This window comes from Schistocerca piceifrons, chromosome 2 (genome assembly GCF_021461385.2).
Source record: "Schistocerca piceifrons isolate TAMUIC-IGC-003096 chromosome 2, iqSchPice1.1, whole genome shotgun sequence".
Lineage (NCBI taxonomy): Eukaryota > Metazoa > Arthropoda > Insecta > Orthoptera > Acrididae > Schistocerca > Schistocerca piceifrons.
Window position 1 is genome coordinate 469,914,728 of NC_060139.1, and position 12,911 is coordinate 469,927,638.

At 38.2% G+C, this 12,911-nt stretch overlaps 1 protein-coding gene across 1 annotated transcript in view; it reads left to right on the top strand.

Annotated features, from left to right (window-relative positions):
* LOC124774601 (extracellular sulfatase SULF-1 homolog) overlaps positions 1-12,911 on the top strand; it is a 449,198-nt gene that overhangs the window by 377,473 nt on the left and 58,814 nt on the right. The window contains exon 14 of the mRNA XM_047249494.1: positions 11,514-12,149. Coding sequence (XP_047105450.1) covers positions 11,514-12,149 — 636 coding nt within the window. The remainder of the gene's footprint in view (positions 1-11,513; positions 12,150-12,911) is intronic.

Below are 12,911 nucleotides of genomic sequence, written 5' to 3' on the forward strand. Positions count from 1 at the left end.
CTGTTCTTTGCACAATTATCCTCTAAAATAGCTTTTATAGGGGGCAGGTTAAAGAAAAAAGATGGAATTTTGTTGGCTCAGTTGGTGCTTACCAGACTTTAGTTGTGTTACTACTTAATCCTTCCATCGCAGTTTTGAAATCTGAAATTTTTCCAAACATCCATTCATCATCCACACTATCCATTCATCAGTTCTTGAGCCAAACTGTTGTATTTGGTCAGTTAGTATGTTAAGGAGCCTGCTGCTATATTTCTTTTCTGTTTTCTTACTGTTCTTCTCAGTTTTTCAACCAGAGATTTGACCTCTCCTTTGGTACTTTCCTTGAGATTCAGCCTAGTTGCCTTCTGTCTTGTCTCTTGATTCAGTGGCCATTTGAGTGGCATTTGTGCTCAATGGTAGACTCGCAGGATCATAGCTAATGTTTTTTATCAGTTTCCACACTCTTCAACTGTTCTGTTTCATGCCCAGATCAGTTGAAAATATTGTAAGGATTATACCCTCTTTGTCATCTGCCACTGTTAAATGATGGTCTGAGTTTTGGGTCACATAAAAAGCTTCAGTCCCTCTCTTTTGGTCCAACTTTCTAGTTCTTTCCCATTTTTTATCAATCAAGTTATATCCCCAGCTGACATTTTGATCATTAAAATCTCCAAATAAATCTTGAAGTTTTCATTTTGAAAATTTGGCATGTGGAAGATAAAATCAATATTAGATGGTTTTTACACTGGCATAACAGTACACAACTGCAGCTCAGTTGTTAAAATGCAATGTTGTTTATGTCCATGATACTTATTGACATAATCTCTGTATCTGGTCTTACAAAGATAGGCTACCATATTGTTCATTAGGGCACTGTAATACCACTTTCTTCCCTCCAGTTTTTGGTCATTGGTCATTTACTCCTCTGTGCATTTCTGGCAATGCTAAAATGTCCAATGAATGTTGTTTTCCGTAATCTGATGGTAACATTTCTTTCTCTTTTGACAGTCCTTCAATATTCAATGAAGTTTTCAATATTTTTGGTCTTGAAAAGGACCAGTTGAGTGTCTCTATTGTTATCCTCTGATGTTACTTTTCTCACATTATATCCTGCAAACCATGGATGAAGGGCAACAAGCTGATTTAATATTCCTACTTTTCGAAAAGTGTTTTACATGGTGCACCACTGCAGACTGTTAATGTAGGTACGAGTATACAGTATAGGTTTCCACATATGTGAATGGCTCAAAGACTTCATAAGTGATAAGACACAGTATGTTGTCCTCAACAGCGAGTGTTCCTCACAGACAAGGGTATTGTCAGGAGGCACCAGGGAAATGTGATAGCACTGCTATTATTCCCTATATACATAAATGGTCTGATAGACAGGGTGAGCAGCAATCTGTGGCTGTTTGCTGATGATGCTGTAGTGTAAGGGAAGGTGTTGTCATTGAGTGACTGTATGAGAATACAAGATGACTTAGACAAAATTTCTGTCAGCGTGACGAATGGCAACTAGCTCTAAATGTATAAGGATGTAAGTTAATGCAAGTGAGTAAGAAAAACAATCTCCTAACATTCGAATGCAGCCTTAGTAGTGTGCTGCTTGACACAGTCACGTTGGTATCTAGGTGTAACACTGCAAAATGAAATGAAATGGAATGAGCATATAAGGATTGCAGTCAGGAAAGTGAATGGTTGACTTCAGTTTATTGGAAGAATTTTAAGAAAGTGTGGTTCATCTGTAATGGAGACCACATGTAGAACATTAGTGTGACCCATTCTTGAGTACTGCTGAAGTGTTTGGTACCCCCAACAGGTCAGATCAAAGAAAGACATTGAAGCAGTGCAGAGGCGGGCTCCTAGATTTGTTAGCAATGGATTTGATCAGCATGCAAGGCTTACAGAGATGCTCTGGGAGCTCAGATGGGAATCCATGGAGGAAAGACAATGTTCTTTTCAAGGAATACCACTGAGAAAATATATAGAGAACCGGCATTAGCAGCTGACTGTAGAACAATTCAATTGCCACCAACATACGTTTTGTGTGAGGACCACAGAGATTAGAGTTCATATGGAGGCATATAGGGAGTCAGCCCCCAGCCCTCTCTCTATTTTATGAGTGGAGCAGCAAAGGCAATGACTAGTAAAAGTACAGGTACCCTCCGTCAAGCACCATATGGTGACTTGCAGAGTATGCATGCTGATGTAGATGTCGATCAGATGTTCCTTTGTGGTGAGATGCAATGATAACATCATAAATGGGGTGAGTAAATTGGACAGCACCTTGCTGACATCCTAACTGTGAAACATTTCAGATCTGTAGAAGATAAATATACACAATGAGCAGAAACCTTGTGCTGAAAAATGGGATCAAAACCCACATACTTATTTTTGGTGGGAAGTGCACTTTCATTTGGAACAATCTTAGTACACATCACCAAATATTGCCTCAAAGTTAAGACTTTCATACTTCACAGAGGTTCTCCTACAAAGCTTGTGGACATTACCTGTGAAAAACATGGCAGGGAGGACCTGTGTTTAATTTCGAAGACATGCAGAGGTAATAGTGGTGAGCTTGAACTTTCAACTGATGCACGGGCCATGGGTAGGTAATGTTGCTGGTGGCACAGAGGCAGGGGTCTGGATTTGTGTCTTGATGTAGTGCATAGATTTAATTTGTAAGTTATGATTATACCCCACTGAAGGGTAAAAATACATCATCTCAGTACACAGAAGATATACAGCACCATGCTGCCACAGACATCTGACACTGTTAGATGATTCCTGGGTACATTTAGGGTTGAAATAGGTATCTTGCTGTTTATAAGTCTTACCTGCACTCGTGTTACAACATGCTGATTTCCAGTTTCCACAAGTGTACTGAAGTCTCAGTCCAGTCCCTTGCTACTGTTCAAGCCATTACTGCAACACTTCAGAGAAGAGAGACATAGTATTACCACAGCTCTGCTACTGTCATCTTCCCTTTACCCACAAAAACAGTGGTGCTATCACAAACTGTCTTCTGTTGACAAAGACACAGGTCATGAATAATGTGACTGGACTCAAAATAAGATTATGCAGATACGTCACTCTGTGTGGTATACTATCATTGGTCCACATCATCATCACTGACAAGAGTCTGTTTACCCATTGCTGAGTGTCATGTCATTTCTTCATTAATTTGTTAAGTACCTAAATCTTCTACTGGACATTTCCATATGCAGTGATCGTCAGCTCTTCTCAGTGTCAATGTAATGTGGAGAGGTAGGCCAGCAATCTTCTTCATTTGATCCACCCACTAACTTAATGACCTTCCGCATGTCCTGCCTTCAATTTTGCCTTGCAAGATGGCCATTCCTAAATTATCTCCCTCTCTTCTCAAAATATGCCCAAGGAATTGAAAATGACTTTGACTGACATGGGAATATAAACTACTTGTGAAGCTAAGTTCTTCTATAAAGGAAGCATTGGTTCTTCTTTCTGTGCATGGTATGCATAACATCTTCCTCCATATTACATTTTGAAGGCATCAGTTTGGCTCTTGTCACCAGCTTTCATGGTCCAAATCTCGCAACTGTACAATAAAAGAGGGAACACCAATGATTCCACCTGTCACAACTTCACTGTTTTGGACACTGCTTAGTTTTGCCAGGTCTTTAACCATTAAAGCTTGGCCAAGGATGATTTATCATTTTATTTCTTTATCACAGTTTCCTGTGTCATTGATAAGAGATCCTAGGTATACAAAGTCATTCACTACCTCCAAATCCTTTAAATAGCTTGTAAGTTAAATTTGATCTACATGTTGTCAGTTAACAACCATTACTTTGGTATTTTTCGTATTTATCTCTAGAATGAAATTTAAACTAATTTTATTCACTCCGGAGAATAGATAACTAAGTTCTTCCTCACTTTCTGCAATGAGAGGAGTATCATCAGCAAAGCACTGATTGTTGATTTTTGTGCTGCCAAATAACAATTCCATCATCCCAGTAAAAATGTAACCCCAGATGACATACTCTGCATAGATATTATAGAACTAAGATGACAACAGACAATCCTTTCAGACTCCATTTGTCATATCACACACTCTGAGCATTCATCATCCACATTTGTGGTTGCAGTGTGACTGTCATAAACACCTTTTAGTAATGATACTAGGTGTCTGCAGTGCTGTTTTTTTGTGGGAACGCTGGGGGGATGCATACCCCTAAACTTTTTGTCGACAGAATAATATTTTTACGATGTTGAGAACTTGGAAGAGTGCCGAAGATTTATTTCACGGACGTAAATTTTTTATTGCATTTTTTCGTGTCGGTAATTGCAATACAAATGATACCAGTGCAGTTTTTTGTGGGAAAAGCGATGTCATTGACTGTTTCAAGCATTTCGAAGCTGTGGCAACCGTTCCCGACAACTGAATCGCTGTCAGACAGTTCGACAAGCATGTAGTGCCCTCGCCCGCTAATAGTGGGGCCGGTGGTAGTGCTACACGGATATGCATATGCTCAAACACCGAGGTACCGATGAGGTCTCTACAGTCCCGCTACGATGATCCTTCGTGATTCATTGCCATCTTTGTTTTGTCATTCTTTATTCATTTGTGTTTGCTGTTCCATTCCCGTCGGTTGTGCGAAGTTTTACAGTGTGTCCTGTCTTTCGTTGCAAGTTAAGTTGGAGGTGAGAAATGAGCAGAAAACTAACAAACTATTTTATTTGTTCTCCTGCATCTAAAAAACCAAAAACTGTCAATAATTTGTGTGCAAGTGAAAAGCCAGGAAGTTCAACATCAAAGGATGATGAAAAGGAAACTGTAAACTTGAGCACTGAACCTATGTGTGAAAATGCAGTGACCGAACGTGTGCATGGCAGAAAATTAAATGATCATCCAGAATGTTGGACTCAGGAACAATAAATCACATTTTGTGAGAAAAATGACTGGTTGATCATTTCAAACAAAAAATTTGGCTGCAGAATTAGCAAAGAAGTAGGAAGCTTAGGAGTAGAAAGAAATAAACAAGGCATGAACATTGCACAGCCTTGGGCTACAGTATTTTTCTTTTTTAATTAATTTTTTTTTTTTTTTTTAGTTTGACATGTTGATGACATGGCTAAAAGCAGACGGGTGGTATCCCATGCTTCAATTATAAGTAATTTTCACTGCATTAATCAAATGTCGGAGTACCCTCAAACTTTTTTTTTAGAAAAAAAGCACTGGGTGTCTTGGAACCCCGAACTCATTGAACACATGCCACAACTTGTTCCATATGACACAGAGCCTAAGGCCTTTTTATAATTTAGGAAACAAATGAAGGCAGGGACACCAGAACTCAAGAAACTTTTCAGTTATCTGCATCAAATTCATTATTTCCTTTCTAGTTCTTTTACCTGTCACATAACCTCCTTGTTCAGAAGAAATCTGAGATCTCAGGAATGTCTTTAGGCATTCAGCTCTATCTGGATTTACACACAGGATTCTGCTATCATGTGATATTAATGCACAGTCAGGTAACTGGAGCAGTTTCTAACTGATCCTTTTTGTCCGGAGGAATTAGAACAGACGCAGTCCAGTCTTTAGGACATAACAAGCTTTCTGCACCATAATACATATTAAATGTAAATCATGTCTGCCTTCTTCTCACACCACAGCCAGAATTTCTCTGGAAATACCATCTGTACATCAGGTTTTGTTCTTTCCAAATGATTGATAGCACTTTCAATTTCACTGAATAGAATATCAGATTCTGTGTCTGATTCCATGCAAATGTCTTCTTCCTTGATATTATTTCCTGTGCAATGCAGGGTTTTTCATTGTCCATTCCACCAGTTATAATTTCTTTCTTGTCACTGATAAGATTGCCATTTATATCTTCTATCACCCATATGCATGGTTTGAACTCTCAAGTAACACTGTTTTACCTTCCTGAAGAGGTCAGGCATTTGATTTACCTTTTTATGCTGGTCTGTTATGTCAAAAATACTGCTGAGATTCTGTGTCTTGTCAGCTCAGCAGTTGCACTGTATTTCATGGCAAAGTATTTTGTATGCTTCTTCAACCTGAGCAATTTGTATGCCACATTTCTTCAGTGTGCTTTCCTCTCTTTGATCAGTGGTAGATCAGTTTCATAATCCAGGGCTTCATTAAAGGAATATTAGTAATCTGTTCAAGTGGAGAAGAACTGATTAATTCCTTCACTCTGTCCCACGTTGGGGGGCTACTTCATCCTCTGTTACTTGCTGGGGTAGGGTCTCATTCTTTCTCCAAACTCTTTGAGACTATTTTTGTCTGTTATACAAACCTATCTTATTCTTGTCCTTTTGATCAATTTCAGCTCTATCTGGATTTACAGGAATAGCATAGGATGGTCACTGCCACAATCTGCACCATGACAGATCTTGCAATCCAGTACTAAAGTATACCAATGCCAGCTGACCAACACAAAATTAGTCAGATTTCTAACAGTATCACCAGGAGAAATCCACTTGTAGCAATGCTGTGGATGATGTTGGAAAAGGGTAGTACAGGCAGCAAAGTTATTAATCATTCAAGATTCCTGTAGCTGCTCCTCCCATTTCTTCTTAGTACACAAGTCACAAAGGCCAACCACAGGTCTCATGTGTTCGTTGTCTATAGTTTCATCTATCTTCACACTAAAATCACCTCCACAACTAATATTTCCTTTTTAGGTATCTTTCTGATGATATGTTCTAGCAGCTCTAAAAATTCATTAGTTTCTATGCCCGATGAAGCTTCAGTGGGAGACAGAACTGAAAAATTCTGATACTGCAAAAAAAGAGAAGTACTCATCTTAATGGGAACTATTCTATCATGAACAGACTCATAACAAATAACATCATTACCAAGGCTATTAGGAATGTACTTAGAATGGTAATTATTTTCACTAGTGCCCTTCAAAATAGTGAAATATGGTACTATATGTCAGGTAACATGTAAAATATCACAAAGTATTATTAGAAAATCACTCAAATTGAAATGGATGTTATGTTGTCGTCATCATCATTCCATCATCATTGACATCTAAGTCACTGAATGTCAAATAAAAAGACACATATGGTGGTCAAATAATCCCTTATGGGGCCTGCCAGACAATAATACCATAGGATCATTTCATTCCATTTCAGTTCTTTCATTTCATTTCATAGTCTGTTGAGGTGATCCTGCAAGAAACTTAATCTGTTTATCCTGTTTCAATTGTTGCACATAAAGACCACATTTATGAAAACAAAAACAGTAAGAATACATGCAAAGCTTCTCCTGCTTTAAAGCGCACTACAAAAATATATGAGGGTTGGAACTTAAATAGTGGCAACTATTTATTCACAACGGATACAAAAGAGTAAAGTGTTTGCACTTGTTACTGTCCTTCAAAGTAGTCACCAGCATTGTGTAGAGCCTACTGCCAGTGACGTGGAAGGCATAATACACTGTTAGCAGAGCCTGTTCTGTTGATGGTGTGAATGGAGCAGTCTACTGCCTGTCATATCTCTGTAACAGTTATGAAGCGAATGCCACAAAGTTCATCTTCAGAAACAAGTCAAAGTCAGAAGTCCAGGGAGTATGAGGGATGGTACACCACTTCCCAGTCCCATCAACTGAACAGAGCAGCCACAGCTTGTGCTGTATGTGCCACGCATTGTCATGCAAAATGATGGGTGGGTTGCCTAGAAAGTGTTGCTGCTTCTTTTGCAAAGTTGGTCACAGGTGATGCTCCAAAATGAACAGTAATATGACTTAAGTCATTGTGACTTTGATTTGATTCCAAAGATGAAGGAACCACTTCGTGGCATTTGCTTCAGAACTGTCCAGAGATTTGAGAGGCAGTAGACCACTCCATCTGCACCATCAACAGAATAGGCTCTGCTAACGGTATACTACACCTTCCACATCGCTGGCAATGGGTTCTACACAATGCTGGTGCCTACTTTGAAGGACAGTAACAGGTGCAAACATGTAACACTTTTGTATCGGTTGTGAATAAATAGTTGCCACTATTTAAATTTCAACCCTCGTAGTTATTTGGATGAGCTGAAGATCATCAGGCAACTGTATTGGCTTTGCTTTATTTTGTGACACTTAAAATTGTATTATAATCCAATCATGTCATAATCTTTTGAATAAATTGCATCCAAGACAAATTCAATCAATAAAATAAATTTGAAACAGAATTTCTGGTCAGTTTTTACCTACAGGAGATGAAATGTGCAGTACACATGCAAAAGTAAATGTGACCCGTAACTTTTGGAATTAATAGTTCATTTCTGGGCAAGGAGAGATGAGTAGACTGGGGAAAGTTAAAAAGGAAGAGCAGGTCATTCACACCCCCGGATGAGAATGAGCCACCTGTAGTCATGGCAAGGGTAGGCAGTGTGTTGTATTCACTGAAGCAAATCTAGTGCCCAACGTCCAAAGTAACAGGAATGCAGCCCTCCCCCCCCCCCCCCTCCCCCACCACCACCACCACCACCACCACCACCACCACAGAACAATCATTGCTGTACATGGCTCATATGCTTGCAACACATGTGCTCACTGGGGGTCATCTTTAAATCAGTTACTATAGGCAACAGATTAATACACATTTGTTTAAACAGTGTACACAGAATACTCAATTTTGATTGCTGCTACATGTTTGGCACTGGAGTCCAAGTCCTATATGCTAACTAATCTAACAAATTGAAAGGAACCATCTAAACTATAGAATTCTGTATGAACTACTGTCTATGACAGTTACTAACTTCATTCTTTGAATCTGAATTTCTGGGACATTCAGCATTTAACTGCTGAATTTCCATGGACATTCAGCATTTAACTGCCTGGTGACCACTCATAACTAATGGTGTGCTATTATGGCAGCAACTGATAACTGAAACTACACAAGCTGGACAAGTGTATGTTGTGCATCTCCATTTGTCTGCCACTGGCAGAATGATTTCCATCTGTGCTCTACTGTGTGGAAGAGAAAAGTATTTACGGTTATCAGTGGTCTCTGTGGTGACTGACATCACTAGTGGCAGATGGATGTGATAATATGGAGTATCCATAGTTGAAGCAAAAATTATTCCAGTATCTGAGAAGCGACTGCTTTTAACTTTGAGTCTCCTGGCCTGACAGTGTCTGCTTGCCCTCTGCTGATTTTGCTGTGTAGTGCTAAGTGCACAGCACAGAGAACTTTGAATAAATGTAAGACTGTCTTATAATGTGTAAATAATCTGATTACAGCACAAAATAATTTGTGAATGGAAACACTGTTGGACTCTAGTAAAAATTTTCTTTGCATAAGTACAGCTACTGGTAATGATAATCATTTGCGTACAACAGTTACTGGCTATTAAGTTTCAATGTTGCAGTCAATTTTACTGTGCCTGTTACCACATATGACCCACATTGATTTCTAGCCAAAACATGCTGTGAAAAAGGAATAGCACGCCATGAACAAATGTGCTTCATGTTGTATAACAGAGACTACTATTAATAGTAGTTAAGGAACTGGACTTGCAATTTGGTATAATGGGGTTCAGATTGCTGTCTGCGTTCCGAATTTAGGTTTCCTATGGTTACACTTAAACAGTTAAGATTAATGCCACAATACTTTCTCTGAAAAAGATACTGCTGATTTCTTTCCTCATCCTTATCCATTCCACACTTGTGTTCCATTTCTAGTGCTTTCTTTGTTGGTGGGTGTCAGTGGGTTTTAATACTTGATCTTCCTTCCTTTTCTCTACAGAAAAAAATATTGATCGCACTTGGTGTCAAACATTGGGTCCCTCTATATGAAAGACCTGGATCCTTACATCTCACAGACACTCCCTGCAGACTTCTTCATTCAGATACAGTTGCAGTATATGTACACTTAATAGAGAGGCAAAAAAGGTTGAGTTTTCTTTGGATGGTACTGCTAATTTAACGGGACTGTTTTTGCATAATAATCAAATATTATTATCTCTTTTGTATATCCCATTTTTATGTGTTTGGTATCTACATTAAGTAATATAATTTAGTTGTCAAAGCTACCAAATCCTAATTTGGTGCAAGGTCATAAATGTACAATAAAATGCAGAGCACAATAGCAATTTACTGCAAGTAGTCCTCATTTAGTGGTGATAAATGGACCTTCAAAATAATTTTTTTCTTTGGATCAGTTTTTACACTGATGGATCTAAGTGGGGGTGCATTATCTGATGCTCAGTTACATTTTCCAAATTTTACTTCAAGAAACAGCTCCCAGAGCAACTTTCCGTCTACCATGCAGAATTTTTTCTATCTTGATGGCACTGGAGCATAAGAGATGATATTGTAGCAAGAAATTTCTCATCTGCTCTGAGTCTGCAAGTTCCTTCTTTACATAAATTTTGGACAGTTGTATCCAACAGATAGGGTGGACTAGGAGAAGGACATAATTATCTGCTGTGTGCCAGGCATTTAGGAATTAGGGAAAATGAACTTGCTGGTGTGGCCACAAAGGAGGCTTGCTCTCACTGACCAGCTTGTTGTTTTATCCTGCAAGTACTTTCTAAATATGTAACAAGAGACGCCATGTGTTTATGGGAGCCTCAGTGACTGGAAGTGAGGAGTAATAAATAAGTTGTTGTTTGGGAAATCTACAATGTGACCATGGCTTACCTCCTTTCAGCCATGGCAAGCAGAAAAAGTAGGCCTTACGTAGCTAAGAATGGGACATTGTCACAGTAATCTGTGCCATTTTTAACCTATGCCAAATGGACTTATCAGTGTGTGAAACCATATTTTATTTGAGTGTGTTTTATCGTCTGTCCTGCATACCGCTTTGTATCTTCCACATGGCCCATCTACTATCCTCAATGGCAGTGAGGTGAATGTGGTAGAGGTTTTGTGTGTTGTCTGTGCTCCTTCCCAAAACACTGGGAGAGGGATTTGGGTGCATGGCTTTGTCACCCATTGCTATTAAATGGTCATTCGTTATTTGTATCTGTGTTTTGTGTTACTGCATTTTTTGACCTTCTTTAATCAGTGTCTTATAGAAGAGTGCTGATAACTCAGTAGTTCAGCATTCTAAAACCACAGCCATCATCATCATCATCATCATCATCTCCTTCAGTTAAAAGTCCTCAGATATTTTAATTTTTCCTGATGTATTGTTGCTAAATTACAGTCTTTCCTTTCAAAATGTAGCACTATGACTGGAAAACAGAAAAATAAGTTGACAGTTCAGCCTGTTGCAACATCGATCTATTTCAGCAGAAGGGTAATTTCTTCAAAAGCAAATAATTAGGTGGAATCGATTCTGTTACTCCATATCAGAAGGATTTAGTTCTATAGTGTAAATTTCTGTCCTCTCTTTACACAATTGTTCTAAATAATAGGTATTTCACATATTTAGATTTCATTATTTGATTTTACTGAAACCATAATATTTTATTTGTGTTATAAAAATAACCAAGATGTGGCCAGTGCTTTACACTGAAAATCCTGTTTACTTGAACTTCTTGGATGCATTATGTATTACAATTTAGTAACTCAATTTATTTTTTAGGATATTAGGCGCCACTTGCGAGAAAAACGACCACCACAGCCTTCGTATGATGTCAGTAATGAGGATGAGGATGACAGTGAGACTCAGACCAAAGAGGATACTACCACAGAGAAGGATGATAATGATTATGGATTGCCAGCCATTCATATTCAATACGGGGAAGGTGCAACTGTAAAGAAAGAAAGCAACAACAGTAAACCTGCAGCAAGGCACAAACATCACCATGGACGAGGCAAGAAAAAACAGAAGCCAGTAACAGAGGCCTCTACTCTAAAATCACCTGCAGAACATAACATAGAGTCTGAGAGTGGTTCAGAAAGTGAGTCTCCTGGTGAATCACCATTTGATGAAAATTTATTTGATGAGAATGTTAAAGAAAATGAAAATTCTCCAGGCATATCACCCAACACACTCACGACTCACAGTCATGAATCAGCAGAGTTAAATTTTACATCTGAGAAATTTAATACTATATCTCAGTTTGCATTTGACCTGTCATTGCACAGAGATGTTGAAAACAGGTCAATACCAGCTTTACCGGAAGCTGAAATTCCATCACCTACAAAAGTTGATAACCCTTATAAGACTGACACTGTGGTTAATAATTCCACTGGAAAGAATGTAAGCACAACAAAGGTAAGTTTATTGATTCAGTGTCATTCTCTGTAATTACAGAAATATAATTGAGATACTTTAAAACACAAAGAACGTAACTGAAGCACTTTATAGTTTTTAATATTCTTAATGGATAAGTAATTTCTGCCATAGTACATGAATTACAGAATTATTAATCTAGCTGTAACTATCATTACATACTCCCCTGTTACGAGCTGATCAGAAAATTTGTTTTAATACATTCTGCTGCGTTTAAGCTATGAGAGGCTAAATGAAGACTAAAATGTCACAGCAGTTTTGCATATCACAGTAGTTAATTCACACTGTAATAAATTGTTTTGGAAAAAATGGAATGAGGATCAGAAAATAATGTATCTCAGTTTCTATACTGCCAACTCACAATTCTGCCCATAGCTTGTCTCACAAAATTGCCAGCTTCTGCAATGGTTTAATTAAATTGGGCATTATGAGATATTAGTTTCTTTCTGAATGTATTACTTATGCATCCTAAACCGAGTTCCCTACGTCTGAATGAAAGTCTCATTAGTTTAAATCTGATACGCAAAGGAGCAAAAGGATAATTTACAATGTTATTACTGCATGTCGACAAATTACTGAAACTGTCAATATTTTTTCTATACCAACTGTTGTATGTTCAACAAGACTTCTTTAATAGACTATCATGTTTCATAACTTTTGAAAGCACTGTTATCTAGAAGTTACTTAAAAAGTTTTTTGGTCTTTGCATACATTAGATAGCTAAATAAACTCTAAGGGGGAGAG